This window comes from Hirundo rustica, chromosome 3, assembly GCF_015227805.2.
Source record: "Hirundo rustica isolate bHirRus1 chromosome 3, bHirRus1.pri.v3, whole genome shotgun sequence".
Taxonomy (NCBI): Eukaryota; Metazoa; Chordata; class Aves; order Passeriformes; family Hirundinidae; genus Hirundo; species Hirundo rustica.
Window position 1 is genome coordinate 116,550,618 of NC_053452.1, and position 15,274 is coordinate 116,565,891.

Below are 15,274 nucleotides of genomic sequence, written 5' to 3' on the forward strand. Positions count from 1 at the left end.
GGGACACAGCACCCCAGTGACACCCGGGACAGAGCACCCCAGTGACACCCGAGACAGCGGACAGCCCGCCCCGGCCGGCCCTGGTCCAGCGGCAGCAGGAGGCGGCACACCGGGATCGCGCTGCTCCTTTATTGGTACAAAACGGCGGCAGGGGGTGGCGACGGCACGGCCCGAACCCGGGACAGACCCCCGCCCCCGGAACCTCCTGCTGCCACCGGCGGCGGGGGCGAGCGGGGAGCAAGGCTGCCGCTGCCCTTTGGAAAAAGAACCTGAGCAACAAGGGCAACACCGGGCACACCTGACCGCGCCCTGGTCACCGGCAGCACTCTGCGCACCTGGGGTGGGACAGCACCAGAATGCAGCCCGATGCCAACCCCGCAACTCCGGGGACCGGGGATGCAGTGTGGATTGGCGGGGACAGAGGGTGGATCCATGAGGTCCATCCCCTGATGTTGGAGGGTCCCACGGGAGGCGGGGGCTGCCCACAATAAATACAAATAAATATGAATTTCAGGCATGGAGCGTGCCTGGACTGGACCCCATTCCCCTCTTCCCCTGGGTAGAAGGTGAGCAGCCCCTCAGGCACAGCCGCAGGGACACCACCACTCCCTTCAGAGGCACGGCTGGCCCAGGCCCAGAGGCAGGGCTCTGGGAGCAAGGAATGTCCCTAAATGTCCCCTCTCCATGGTCCACAGGAGAGGCCATCCCTCTCTTCTCCTCCTCCCTGGGGAGGATTGGTCCTTTGGGGCAGAGGGAGAGCAGCAGCAGCAGCTTGTTAGGCAGGTCCGGAGAGCCAGGGGCAGGCAGGTGGGCACAGCTGGCAGCTCAGGGCCTCTCTTGGGGGCAGGGATGGGGGCCAGCCCTGCAGCCAGCCCGGCACATGGTCCTGTGGTCAGCTCAGCAGTCCATGCTGTCGCTCTCACACCAGGCTGAAGGGCCATCGGTGCCAAAGTATCTGTCTCCAAAGTTACCTGGCAGAGAAAGGGACAAAGTGAAGGGACAGCAGCACCAGCCCCTCCAGCGTGGCCACAAGGCTCTCCCTAGGGTTGCTGGCCCCAGCCATGAGGTACAGCACACCCTGGTCCCCCTCACCGATGCCTGGGATGATGTGGAACTCCTCGTTGACGCGCTTGTCCACGGCGGTGGTGATGATGTGGACGCGGGGAAAGGCATAGGCCACGGAGTGCACGCCCATCTCCGCCATCAGCAGCGACAGCAGGAAGATCCTGTCCTCCTGCACGTCGTGGTCCTGCGGCACACGGAGCTGTGAGAGCCCAGCCGCGCCCAGAGGATCCCACAGCCCCGGCCGCCCGCCCGGCCCCTCACCAGCAGGACGCGCACGGCCATCATGGCCGCGGCCCCCGTGGACACGGTGCTGTCCATGAGGATGACGTAGTCCTCGCTGATCTCCTTGGGCAGGCGCAGGTAGTGCAGCTGGGGAGGGAAGGAAGGGCGCTCGGTGACGCGCCAGTGGCGCGGGGCTGCGTGCCAGGCCGCAGCGGGACTCACCTCCGGCTCCCCCGTGTCCAGGTTGGTCTGGATGAGGATCTTGCCCAGGCGGATGTCCTTGCAGACAGCGGTCAGGGCCTGCTCCATGGTCTCGCCTGCTCGCAGGATGGACACGCCGGTGATCTGGGAACGGGGCAGGGACACGTGCTGGGTGCTCCCAGTGCACGCAGACCCCAGGAGCTGTGCTCTCACGGGGAGCGGGGAGCCGGGGTCGTGTCTCACCCGCTGCCTGTGGAACCGCTTCCCCTCGTACATCGTGCCCTGGGGCGTCTCCACAGTGACCGACTGCAGAAAGGGGAGCACAAAGAGTGTGGGGGAGCCAGACCCCATGGGACTAGAGCACCCAGGAGGCAAGATGGGGATGGGGCTGTGCCTACACCCAAGAGCACTCACGCACCTTCAGCGGCAGGAAGGACAAGGCATGTTCGATCAGCAGCCGCATCAAGCGCTTGGAGTAGAAGATAAATTCGTCCCTGGTCGTATCCTTGTTCCTGGGAGGGACGACACATGTGAGGTGGGAACAGAGCCCCTGCCCATCCCCTGCAGACCATCCGTCGGGCTCCAGAGGCCAACCAGCATGGACAGCAGTCCCAGTCTGTGGGAACCAGAGCACTCTTGGAGTGTCACAGTCAGTGATCACCAGCACTGTGGGGCTCACTAAAACCTCAGGTTTTGTCTTAGAACCAGAGGCAAGAGAGTGGCTTAGATACCCTGGGAGGAAGATGCAACACCAGTTACAGACAGCAGAGAGCTGGGAGAGAATGGGGAGTAGGAACAGGTCAGGCAGGGCCATCAGTCCTGAGGCAGCACAAACTCAGGAGCAATTGTGTGCGTCTTGGGGAGCCTGAGGGGAACAGGAGCAGAGCCAGGATGGACAGGGACCCCAGTGTGGAAGGAGACATGGTGCACCACGGCCAAGCATGCTGGGTGACAGAAAAGAGTTGAACATCTCCCCAGCTCTCCCCTCTGTGTACCAAGTCAGAGACAAAGCACTGGCAAGAACCAGGTGACTCTCAAATACCCATCGTGCCCTTTTCACAGCTCTGACGTACTGAAGGCAGCAGTAAAACAAACACAAACTGGAACAAAGCTGCCATGGGGCTGCAATTCCCACGAAGCGTCTCCCCTCCCCTGGGAGGGGTAAAGCCAGCCCTGCACACAGGGCAATAACCCCACAGCAAAGGGAAAGTAGATGGCTTTTCCTACTGGGAGCACCCTGGCCACCAGCCTCATGGGGAACATGAGGACAAAGTCCCATGGAGACCTGCCCATTCACAGATGGAAGACGTGGAGCTGGCAACACTCCTGAAGAGGCAGAAGGATATTGAGTATTTTTACTCTGTATTTTAAGACATCATCTGCCATTTCTTACACCTCGCTGGATGACAGACACCCCCGCTGAGGCACTCGGAGGAAGACAAACAGTCACCGCTGTTCTTGTGCGCTCCTGCAGCCATTCCAGGGTCACTCACAGCTGAGCACCCGCAGTCACCATGGCATACAGACATTCCCAAACCCCTGGGCACAGCCAGCACCCCCAGGGAAGGCAGAAAATCTGGTCTGGAAGGAACAGGCACCCTGCCTACAGCCCCCAGCATGAGCTGTCAGCATGCTGGGAGGCTGCACCCACACATCCACCCACAGCAGCCTGGGAGCAGCACAAGCCCAGCAGCCTCCCTGTCTCCACGGGGGCTGTCCCAGCCAGCTGTCCCCACTGAGACCCACAGCAGCTGTGCTGGCCCCTGGCTGGGTGGGATGCCCCACACTGCTCCTGCAGAGGCAGGTTCCTCAGGGGATGGGGAAGCACCTCTGGCCCCAGTGCAGACACAACCATGAAGCAGGGCAGGGGGAAGGGCAGTGCCTGGGAGGACGCACCAGCAGCACATCCAGGTTACCAGGATCCATCAGTGCTGCCATCCCACCTCCTCAGCCGGCAGAGCAGTGCCACAGGGCCAGCGCTGTCCCCATCACCCCATCGCTGCCTGGGTGAAGCCTGAGGAAACACACTGCTCCTATCCACAGAGGAGGCAGATGAACCTCAGCACACTGGGAGCACAGGGAGCCTGCAGCTGGGAATGGCAGCACCACAGCTGGCACTCCTGACCTCAGCCTTCCCTGGCTGCTTCCCATGCTCAGGAGATGACAGAGGGAGCACGAGGATGGGTCTGGTGCAGATCACAGCATCAGCTCTGTGCATGAACTGGACTGTCTGCAGCTGAGAGCCGGCTGATAGATAGGCACCAGGAAATTTGGGCATGAATGGGTTACAGAATGCCAGAAGGGTTTGTGTTGGGAAGGACCTTAAAGGTCATCTTGTCCCACCTCCCTGCCATGGGCAGCAGCACCTTCTATTAGACCAGGTTCCCCCAAACCCTGTCCAGCCTGACCCTGGGGCAGCCAGCCATCCTGGGAAACCTGTGGCAGAGGCCTCACCACCCTCATGGAAGAACTTCTTCCCAGTATCTCATGTAACATGCCCTCTGGCAATGGGATAACATTCCACCTCATCCTGACATGCAATCCTTCATACCCCATCTATTCTCAGCCTCGTGACTCAAACTGTGCAGCTATTCCAGTGTGGGACCCATTTTCAGTTTCTGTCTCTCCACAAGAGCAGAAAATTGCTCTAGAAAGCGCTTCCCCCGGATGCCAGCCTGGATCTGCCACGACGATGCTCGTCTGCTGCCACCAACACCCTCCCAGCAGACAGACGGGTGGAGCACGAGGAGCTTCTGGTGTGGAACAGCAGGGAATGGTGCTGGCTGGCGTGCCAGGATTGCATCCCAGACAGCTGCACTGGGAAACGTCAGACAGGAAAGGGAGGGAGAAGAATCCTGGCTCATGGCTCTGCAGGTGCTGGGATGGACATGTCAAGGTGCTTGGAAAGGCTGTGCTGGTGGGAGCAGCAGCACTCCATGAGCACAGCTGGAACCTGGTGCAGTGGAAGTTTCCCTGAGGATGTCAAGGGCTAAACTAGGCAGCCTCTAAAGGTCCCTCCCACACAAACCACTGTATGATTCAATTAATAAAGACAAGACAGAACTGCCAAGATGCAGTAACTCTGCACACGGAGGTGCAGGAAATGTGGCTAAAGGTGTGTTTGATTCTCACTAGCCTGGAGCTCTCTGGGAGCCCAAGAGAAGCGCAGCAGGCAAAAGCAGCACCTTGGGAGCAGAGGGTCACATGTGTAGACCAGCAACAGCCCCATGCCACGCCCAAGTGACACAGAAACCAACGAGTGCTGCCGAGTCTCACCAGAAACACATGCTGCCTCGCTGTCCCCTAACACAGACACCCAGCAGAGCTCCTCAGCTCAGAGGTTTGGGAAAGGCACTGGCCCAGCAGGATTCCAGGGGGTAGCTGACAAGTTGAGTCCATGCTCCTCAGAAATGTGGCATTTCTTATATACCATCAGGAATGGGCTCAGCTGCCTCCCCACCACCCCGGGCCCTGCTCCCACATGGCATCAGCACTGGAGGCCAAGGGTGCCAAAGCCCTGCAGCCCCAGGCAAAGCCCGATCCCCAGGGCAGCCTAGCACAGCCCTGAGCCACAGCGGATTAAGGTCACCAGGCACTCGTGGTACAAACGTGCAGCCACAGCCTGGGGAGGGACACGGGCCTCAGCACAGGGCTCTGCCTGGCACACCTGGCGTGCCACATCACCTGTTCTACCGTCCTGAAGCCTGGGCTTCCACAGGAGGAAGGAGTCAGGAGAAGGAAAGGAGGTGCCCAGCCTGCATGTGGTCATGGGTATCAGAAGATCGTAACTTGTTCGGGTTGGAAAAGCCCTTTGAGATTAAGTCCAGCCCCAGCACTGCCAACACCACCACTAGCCCACACGCCCAAGTGCCACATCCATGTGCTCTCTAAATCCCCCCAGGGATGGGGGCTCCATCACTACCTTGAGCAGCTGTGCTGAGGCTGGACAATCTTTTTCATAAAGAAACTGCTCCCAATATCCAACCTAATTCTCCTCTGGAGCAGCCTGAGGCAGTTTCCTGTTGTCCTGTCCCCTTTTCCATGGGAGCAGAGCCTGACCCTCACCTGGCTGCATCCTCCTGTGAGGAAGCTACAGAGTATGAGAAGGTCCCCACCAAGCCTCCTTTTCTCCAGGCTGAGCCCCCCACAGCGTCATCAGCTGCTCCTGGTGCTCCAGCCCCTTCCTCAGCTCTGTGCCCTTCCCTGGACACGCTCCAGCCCCTCAACGTTTCTCTTATCAGGAGGGACCCAGAACTGTCCCCAAAACTGGAGGCACCCAGCAGTGCCAGCCCAGCTGCCACTGGCCTCTTGCCCACCTGGGCTCATGTTGAGCCACTGCTGACCAACACCCCCAGGGCCCTTCCAGCTTTTCAGCCCCTCTCCCCAAGCCTAGAGTGTTGCATGGGGTTGTTGTGACACATGGGCAGGACGGGGCACTTGGCCTTGTTGACCCTCACGCCGCTGGGCTCAGCACATCGATCCAGCCTGTCACAATCCCCTCCTGCTCTCCAGTGGATCCACATCCCACCTAACTCAGTATCATCTGCAAACTAACTGAAAGTGCCCTCAGTCCTCTCCAGGTCGCTCACGAGGACATGAGCTTACACTCTGCAAACCAACACACAGAGGCCACACCATGAGCAGGCACAGGAGGATCTGACTGAACTCAACAGCACTCCTCTGCTGTGGAGAAACAGCTGGGGGCTGCCAGATTCTGCAGCCACAAAAACAAGGAACCCCCTGGTAGTCCTAAAGGCCTCAGCCCTTGACCTGCCACTAACTGATGCTACTGTCACCTGGAAAAAAGGAGCATCAGAGGGGAATGAAAAGATTGAGAGTGGTGAAGTCATAGGAGCAGCTGCACAGGTCTTCTCTAAGCTAGCTCTAAACCCAAGGGCCCTGGCAGAGGGGCAAGGGGTACCAGGTGCTCCACCTGTGCTCCAGTGAGAAAAGAGCCAACCAAACCCCTCCCACAGTAGGAAAAGCCAGCCTTTGCCTCAGGAATCACCCAAAGCAGATGTGCAGAGATCTGGTCACCAGAGAAGTGCCCATGGAGCCAGGGTCAGCTCCATTCAGCTGCTCTGCTCCAGGCCAACACCCACGACTGAGGTCTCAGGGGCAAAGGGGAAAAAAATACCTCCAGGCCTTGTGGTGTGACCCCACAGATAGCCTAGAGAAGGGGCCTGGGGGCAGGGATGTACCTGATGATGGTGTGCATGCCCCGCACCTGCGGCGTGCTCTCCAGGACGCTCAGCGTCTTTGGCAGCGGCTGTCCTTGGTGGGCGGAGGCCAGGGCTGCCCTGCAGGGAGGAAAGGGGTCAGAGCTGTGCAGCACATGCAAAGCCACAGCACTGAGCCCTTGGAGGAGCACAGCCTCACCAAAGGAAGGCTCCAGAAGAACTCCCCTGAAAGACTGGCATCGTGCTTGGCCTTCCCGCCTGGATCCTGAAGAATGCCCCAAGTGTGACACCAGGCATGAGATCCCAGAGCCAGACTACCCAACAAGACTGGGGCAAACCTCCTGGTCCACACACACTGCTGCTGCAGCCTCTGCAGCACCAGGACCAGCAGCTCTGCAGGGCAGGACATTCCTGTGCACCCTGGGACCGGGCTGTGCACTGTGTGAGGGACAAGGGCTGGCCTGCTCAAATGGGACATGAACTGCCAGGAAGAGGGACCATGCAGGGCACCTGTGCAGGAGTGAACAGCCCAGGCTAACTCAGTGGTCGGGATGGGAGCCCTGCTCCAGACAAGGATAGGACCAGGGCAGGGAACTGGCCGCATGCATCAGCCACAGCGTGGGACGTGTCACACAGAGCCTGCAGCCAGACAGGCCCAAGGAGCTGACAACAGCCACTGCAGCACTGGGCAGGGGTAGCTACGCTCAGGCACCTCAGCAAAGCTCTGCCAGCAGGGACACAGAGGGGGCAAGACTTGGAATCCAGCGCGGGTGCCAGCAGCCCACCCCTCAACCCAGAACTGGCTGCTCTGCGGCGGTGGGTCCCACGTACCTGACTGTAATCTCCCGCTGGACGGTGGAGAGGTCATCGACGCCGCACAGGGGAACAGGAAACACCCTGTCAGTCACTCACAGGCCAGCACAGCCACCACAACAGCCCAGGTAGCTCCCCACCCTCCTCCCAGTGCCCACTTCACAGATCTGCTCCCCCAAACACCATGCCAGAGCCTTCTGAGAAGAGAGAGGTGATGTCAAGAACCATCCCCAGGTGCTCCAGGAGCATGGGTCAGTGTGCAGCCACATCCTGCCCCCCGCATGCAGGACCCTTCCCTTCCTCACCCCTGGCTCACCTTCTCCAGCTGGCTGTGCACATGCTGCACAATGAGGTCCAGCGCCACGAAGTTCTCCCCACCTGAGAGTGGAGCAGAGGAGGCGGGTGAGGCGGACGCTGACCCACCCCTGCCACAGAACACCCGCTCCCAACGCCAGGGTCAGCTCTGGCCTCACCCCTGGGCACCACGATGTCGGCGACCTGCACGGTGGGCTCAATGTACTGCTCGAAGGCTGGCTTCACAAACTTGTTGTACTGCTTGATGACCCCTGCGACATCGCGCCCACGCTCCATGATGTCGCGCTGCAGCCGCCGCACCAGACGGATGTCGGAGTCCGTGTCCACAAACACTTTCATGTCCAGGAGCTGGAAAACTGGGAGGGGTGAGCACCCCCTATGCAGCTCTTGTCATACCTGTGTTACTCCCTCCACCACCCAGCGACGGCACCCAGCATCACCTCCCCTGAGGCCTTTGACGCGTAGTGCTCTGCCAGCAAGTGGGGTGACCTCTCCCTCCGCAGCCCCCAGTGCTGCAGTGGCACCCAGGGCCAGTGCCTGTCCTGTCGCAGCACATCCCCTCCCCAGCCAGCAGCCACCTGAGGCAGCGATACCTTGAGCAGCTCCTTGTTGGCAAAGGCCAGGATCCCTTCGAACACGATGACATTGGCCCCATACACTGTTTTCTGCAGGCAGACAGGAGCTGGGTTTGTCCTGTGTTTCTCACATGCCATGGTAGCACCAACACTGACACAGACAGGGCACTGAGCCCCCTCGTCTCTCCCCACTGTGCTGGGGGTCCCCATAACCATCCTGCAGTACCCAGTGTCTTGGAGTCCCAGCTCATCCCTATGCATGACGCTTAAGCCCAGGACAGACCCTGAACCTTGCTCCAGATCCCAAGCCTCTGCTCAATGCCATATCCCCAGCACCCCTCCACACTGAGTCCCTCCCTCATATCTGCGCTGGCCTCTTGGCAGACACACCCACAGCTTCCCCAGAAGGAGTCCCACACTCCTGATGACCCACAGCCGCCCCCTCCCTTCAGCATCCCAGGCCCTGCAGCACCCAGAGGTGCTCCCCTTTCCCGGGACTCTGCCACCCAGGCCCAGCCTGGCCCCTGCGGCACCCACCCACTCACGGCGCCGGCTGTGTGTGGTGAAGTCGTACACCGGCACCTTCACGCTCTTGCCCTTCTTGAGCTTGCGCAGGACACTGACGAGCAGCTCGAAGTCAAAGGCATCGGGGTGGTCGAAGTTGTAGTCGCTGCGGGCTGCCAACGCCTGCTGCCCCTCATCCAGCACCTGCAGGCACCGGCACTGCTCAGCACCACGCCGGATGCCCGGACCGGGGCATCAGCACCACTCAGCACTGCGCCAGATCCTGGCACCCGCAGGCGCCAGCACCGCTCAGTGCCGCATCGGATCCCTGGAGCATCAGCACCACTCAGCAGTACGCTGGAACCCTGAGTATCGGCACCGCTCAGCGCTGTGCCGGACCCCCGGGCCCCCCGTCCCGCACCTTGTAGAAGGAGTCCATGGAGAGCAGCACGACCCAGGGCACGTCCAGCGCCTCGATGATCCGCGTCGCCACCGTGGTCTTGCCTGAGGCGCTGCCGCCGCACAGGCCTGCGGGGAGCGGCGGGGGCACCGCCCCGGCCCCGGATCCGTCACGGCCCCGGATCCGGCTGCAGTCCGGTCCCAGCCCCTCCTCGGCCGCTGCTCGGGGCCTGGTTCCATGATTTCCGACTGCAGCCCGACCCTGGCCCCGGTCCGGCCTCCATCCCCCCCGCCGGGACGGTCTCGGCTCCGTCTCCTTTCTGATCCGACTCCATCCCCTCCCCGGCCCCGTCCCACTACTCACCGATCACAAAGGCCTCATCTACGGGCGCGCCGGTCTCGCTGTACCAGGGCGGCCGCCCGGCCGTGTAAATAGTCCGTTTGCTGGTGCGCAGCAGCGGCGGCTCCGGCTTGCACTGGCTGGCGGTGCGGCGCCGCGGGGCCGGGGCGGGCGCCAGCGGCAACCGGCTGAGCAGCGAGCCCAGCGGGCCGGGGCCGGAGCTGTGGCCGCGCTCCAGCCCCGCCGCCCCCCGCCGCTCCTCCGCACCCGCCGCCGCCATCGCCGCGCGTGGCCGCGGGGGCTGCCGGGACAGGTTGGGCCGCGCGCCGTCCGGGGGGAGAAGCCCCGCCCCTCAATGGGGCCCCGCCCCTCAATGGGGCTCCTGCCCGGCTGAGACCACGCCCCTGTTGAGACCCCGCCCCTGCCGGGACCCCGCCCCGACCAAGGGCCCCGCCCCGACCAGGGGCCCCGCCCCTGCCAGGACCCCTCCCCGGGCACCCCGCGCTGTCCCGCAGAGCCCCCTCGGTGTCACAGCCGGGGACCCCCGGGCCCGCTCTGCTCCGGGCTCAGCGGCCACAGCTCCCTCAGCCTTACCCCAGCAGAGAAGCTCCAGCCCTGCAGCATCACAGGCTGCTCGGCGGGCTCTCCCCAGCTCGTCCCTGCCCCTCGTGTCCTGGGGAGCCGGCGCTGGACCCGGCGCTGCGGGGTGGTGTCCAGGACGCGCCAAGGATGCGTCGCTGGTTCATGGTCAGCTCGGTGTTTCCCAGGACCCCTGGAGCCTTTTCTACGGGGCTGCTTCAGAGCTGGCTGCCCCCTGCCCGTCCTGAGGTTGTTCCTCCCAGGTCAGGATCCTGCACTGCCCCGTGCTGACCCTCCTCAGGCTCCTGACCCCGGCTCTGCTGCCCACCCTGAATCCCTCCGCTCTACGGTGCGGCACGGCCTGCTGCGTGAAACCCCACCGACTGATGGTCGATGTCACCTATCACCGTGCTCTGCCTGGCCTCCAGGTCCCTAAGGGTGGCGACAGACGCGACTGGGCTCAGTACTAACCCCGTGGTACACCTCTCGTTCCTGGCCGCTGAGCGCCCTGCTCTGGGCTCGGCCATACAGCCCCTGCTCAATGCAGCTCCTCCCGGCTCATCCAGCCCATGCTCCCAACGCTTCTCTCGGAGGATTCCCAAGGGGTACAGCGTCAAAAGCCTTCCTGTAGCCTGCGCAGACACTGTCCCCTGCACTGCCCTCGTGAACCGGGTGCGGCCTTTCACCGCGGAAGGTGATCGGCATGGTCAGGCACGATCCCCGCCGGTGGCACTGTGCCGGCTTCTCTTCAGCCCCTTTCGTGTCCTTCCCGTGCTCAGACGGCTTCCAGGACCAGTTGTGTCATCACCTGTCCAGGGACAAGAGGTGAGGCTGAGCCCTGCCCCCGAAGAGCTTCTCCCGCGAAAGCAGCGCCCCTTACACACAGCTCCCACGTATTTGCCTGGAGATCCATGGGTCCGCAACACCGGAGCAGCCTCCCGCACCCCGCCGCGACCGCCCCCGCCCCGGAGCCCGGAACGGCGGCACCGCGGGCGGGACCGCCCCGCCACCCGCGCGTGGGGCGGGGCCCGGCGGGCGGGGCGGAGTCACGGCGGGGGCGGGGCTCAGCGGTGCCGGTACCTGGTGCCCGCGGCGCCGCTCATTCCCGGGATGGAGCCCACGACCGGCACCGAGAGCTCCCGCCTGGTCAGCCCGCGGGGCGGCCGCGCCGACGGCAGCCTGCGTCTCAAGAGGTACCGCCGGCTCCGGGAATCATCCCGCCGGCATCCATCACCGGCTCCTCCGGCATCCCATCGCCCCGGCATCCCATCGCCCCGGCATCTCATCGCCCCGGCATCCCCACCACCGCCAGCACAACTCCACCACCGGCACGGACGGCACTTCCATCACGGCACGGACGGCACTTCCATCACCGGCTCTTCCATCACCGGCACCCCATTGCACCGGCACCTCCGACACTCCAGTCACCACCGGCACTTCCATCGCCACCTGCACACCATCGTCCCGACAGACCCATTACCGCTACTAGCACCTCCATCATCGGCACCCCCATCACCCTGCACCGCCACCCCCGGCACCCCATCATCTCCCAGGGTCCCCGGCAATTCCTCGCACGGCCACCTCCACTACCCCTCGCATCTGCAACCCTCGGTCCTCCCGCACCCGCGCTGCCGGCACCTGCTAGCCCACCATCCCCGGCACCTCCATCGCCCCCATCGCCCCCATCGCCCTCAGCTCCTCCGGCACCCGCAAGCCCCCGGCACGTCGCGCCGCCCAGCTCCCACCCCCGACACCGGCACCCCCGGCACGTCCCTCCCCGCCCGCCCCCGTGCCTCTATCCATCCGACACGGACATCGGCACCTCCGCAGTCCCCGCGCCAGCCCTGACCGTCCGCCGCTTGCACCGTCACGTCGCCACCGGCACTCTCACCCTGCCACCGGCACCTCCGCTCGAGCGGAACCGGCCCCTTCACGCGCCGGCCTCGCTCCCCGCTCGGGCGTCCGTCCCGCACCTATCGGCGCCCAAATGTCACCCACCCACGCCGGTACCGTCCATCCATCACCCGCCCACACCGGTACCGTCCGTCCATTAGCCCCCGTCCCGGTGGGCTCTCCGTTCCCGCACTGCTGCCCCACGCACCAGGACCTCGGCCCCCGTCGCCCTTTCCTCACCCCTCACGTCTCCGCACCGGAGGCCCGTCCCGCAGCCCAGCCCCAGGCGCAGCACTCGCTCCCACCTGCACCTCCCCGCGGGTACCCGCACCGGTCCCTTCTCCGGTTCCGGTGGGAGCCCCGTGCCGCCGCCTCCTGCTGCTGCCGCCGGTCCGGTGGCTGCTTGTCCCACTGTGGGGGGTTCCTCTGGTGCCCCACCGACTGCCTGGCTGCGTACCCCTGGGCGGTAGCAGGACCCTCGGAGGGTCTGGGCAGGAGCACCCGAGGCGGTGCTGCCGGCAGTGACCCCCGCCCCTAGTCTCTTCACAGGCCCTCCAGACCCTTCAGCACCGGCGGCTCCGCCGGCTCCAGGTCCCCACTGCCGCTGCAGCCCGCCGACCCCCAGCCCTGCGCAGGGCAGGCTCCAGGCCCGCCGGCAGCTGAGCATCGCCTGCGCCGTCTGCTGCCTCTTCATGGTCGGGGAGGTGATAGGTAACAACGGCTGGGCAGGGTGGGGGACTGCCAGCGGGGCCGGGGTTCCAGCTGCTCTGTGCCTACAGGCGGCTACCTGGCACACAGCCTGGCCATCATGACAGATGCAGCCCACCTGCTGACAGACGTGGGCGGCATGTCTGTCAGCCTCTTCTCCCTCTGGGTCTCCAACCGCCCACCCACCAAGACCATGACCTTTGGCTGGCACCGCTCAGGTGAGCTGAGGGGCGCAGCCCTGCGGGGCTCCGGGGGTCCCCCACGGCCGGGCTGGGTGCTGATGGGTCTCATCCCACAGAGACACTGGGTGCACTGGCCTCTGTCCTCTCTATCTGGGCTGTGACCGCAGCCCTGGTCTATCTGGCGGCCGCCCGCATCATCAGCAACGACTACGAGATCGAGGCGCGAGCCATGCTGGCCACATCTGCCTGTGCCGTCGGCGTCAATCTGGTGTAGGTCCCATGGGGCTGTGTACCCGTGGTCCCTGTGCACCACCAGACTGAGCCCTGCCCCACCTATGCCTTTGGAACCCCGAGAACCCCAGCTGTGCCCCCAGGTCACTTCATGCCCCTGTGCACCAGCCTTGTGTCCCCAGGCGCTGCTTCCCCTGCTTCCCCGTCCCTCATAATGCTCGGGGCTTCCAGTCTGTGTGCCTCCATCCCCACACCCCACAGTCCCTGGTCCCATAAGCAGCGCCCCCCAAGCCCTGTCATGAGCCCCAGGACCAAACCCTGCCCTGCTCCTGCGCACCTTCCAGCCCTGCTGCACCTCCAGCCCCACTCCTCCCACTGTCCAAAGACCCAGGTGTGACCCAGGGCCCTCATGCCTTGTCAGTGTGGCACTGAGCCGGCCCTGCTCTTCCCAGCATGGCCTACATCCTGCACCAGTCCCCTGCTGGCCATGGCCATGGCACAGGGGCCTACGAGCAGCTGGAGAGCTCTGTGTCCTGCCAGCCCCGCCGCAGCCCCCTGCCCGGCAGCACCAGTGTGCGGGCAGCCTTCGTCCACGTGGTGGGTGATCTGCTGCAGAGCGTCAGTGTCCTCGTAGCTGCCACCATCATCTACTTCAAGGTGCCTAGGCTGGACTGCCCCAGCACTCCCCGTGAGAACAACTCTCCCAGTCCCACGCGGGGCAACACCTGGGCTCTGCCCCAAGCCTCACAGAGACCCTGCTCTCTGCAGCCCCAGTGCAAGATTGCAGACCCCATCAGCACCCTCTTCTTCTCGGTCTTCGTCCTTGGCTCCACCATCACGATCCTCAGAGATGTCTTCAGGGTCCTCATGGAAGGTGAGCAGTGAGTGACAGGGGTGCAAGACCACAGGCGCAGGGTGGGCACAGGAGCTCCTGGAGCTGCATCTGTCACAGCGCTTTGCCCATGAGGCAGCTCTCCTTCTCTGTCTTCCCTTGCCCCATGTGAATCCCCCCAGTCCCTAATCCCCACCCCAGCCAGGTGCATTGGCCCCAAGGTGAGGCCTGTCTCACCCCAAAGCCACCACGCCTAGCCCAGTAGCCCTGGGGAAATCCCCAGCCCCAGTGGCTCCCACTGGGAGCCCTCACCCAGGTGGGTGCTATGGCTGGCGGCCACGGGTGGCCCCCCCGTGACCAGGTGGTGCTGGCAGGGACACTGCGAGGCCTCGAGTTCGATGCGGTGAAGGAGGTGCTGCTGGGGGCCAGCGGGGTGCGCGGTGTCCACGACCTGCATCTCTGGGCGCTGACGCTGAGCCACCCCGCGGTGTCGGTGCACGTGGCTGTGGGTGAGTGACCTGCACAGGGCGTGGCCGGGGGTCCCGCTGCCCGTGCCAGCAATGAGCCCCTGCCCCGCTGCTCCCAGATGCCGGCGCTGACGCTGAGATGGTGCTGCAGGAGGTCACTGCCCGGCTCCAGAGCAGGTTTGGCTTTGTCTTGTGCACGGTACAGGTGGAGCAGCACCAGGAGGAGACAACAGGCTGTCCCCACTGCCAGGACCCCCGAACCTGAGACCCCTCCCCGCTGCTATGTTGGGCCAGACGTGGCCCTGGCCCCAGCTCCTTGTGCTAGAGCAGGGCAATGCTTGAGATCCCACCCCACCCTCTACCTGCCCCCGTGCTGCAGAGTCCTGGGGTGGGACAGTGACTCCAGTGCCGTGTCCTGGAGGGGGTGGACACATGGCCTGGCCTGTGGAGTACAGGGGCTCCCTGGGACGTTCCACTCCTTGCTGAGCCACAGCTCTGGAAGAGGTGGAATCCTGCCCCACCACCCAGTCCCCAGGGAGCCTGTCTATCCTGGGAGGAAGGGACATCCCCCATGGGGGACCTCAGACCTGGCCTTGGCCCCAGCCCCCCATGATGTTGCCTGGGCTCCATCTGACTCCTGCCGTGCCTGGGCTTCATCCATTCCCTCTGCTGAGTTGTGTCTGTGCCCCTGGTGTCAATCTGTCCATCTGTGCGAGCAGCGGTGCCAGCGCTGCCAATAAATGTGTTGGAGCAGCAGCAGCAGTGCAG

At 64.0% G+C, this 15,274-nt stretch overlaps 2 protein-coding genes across 5 annotated transcripts; one reads left to right on the plus strand and one right to left on the minus strand.

Moving 5' to 3' along the window:
• Positions 1–93: 93 nt before the first annotated feature.
• LOC120750753 (uridine-cytidine kinase-like 1) lies at positions 94–9,894 on the minus strand. Its single transcript, XM_040059722.2, has 14 exons — positions 9,639–9,894; positions 9,297–9,403; positions 8,909–9,079; positions 8,390–8,461; positions 7,955–8,144; positions 7,798–7,859; positions 7,500–7,516; positions 6,690–6,788; positions 1,907–2,000; positions 1,732–1,794; positions 1,510–1,632; positions 1,327–1,434; positions 1,093–1,249; positions 94–971 (listed from the first exon to the last, which is right to left on the minus strand). The coding sequence occupies exons 1-14, from the start codon at positions 9,892–9,894 to the stop codon at positions 898–900; spliced, it is 1,593 nt and encodes a 530-aa protein (XP_039915656.1). The 3' UTR covers positions 94–897.
• A 1,361-nt stretch (positions 9,895–11,255) lies between these two features.
• Positions 11,256–15,252, plus strand: SLC30A3 (solute carrier family 30 member 3). Of its 4 annotated transcripts, none has more exons than XM_058419949.1 (8): positions 11,256–11,386; positions 12,625–12,797; positions 12,866–13,012; positions 13,093–13,246; positions 13,660–13,864; positions 13,976–14,081; positions 14,401–14,548; positions 14,712–15,252. In XM_058419949.1, the coding sequence occupies exons 1-8, from the start codon at positions 11,304–11,306 to the stop codon at positions 15,244–15,246; spliced, it is 1,551 nt and encodes a 516-aa protein (XP_058275932.1). In that variant the 5' UTR covers positions 11,256–11,303; the 3' UTR covers positions 15,247–15,252. The 4 variants fall into 4 exon arrangements, with proteins under 4 accessions (XP_058275932.1, XP_058275933.1, XP_039915657.1 ...); XM_058419950.1 differs by having other exon boundaries at positions 14,414–14,548; positions 14,712–14,995; XM_040059723.2 differs by having other exon boundaries at positions 14,414–14,548; positions 14,626–14,910.
• Positions 15,253–15,274: the final 22 nt, after the last annotated feature.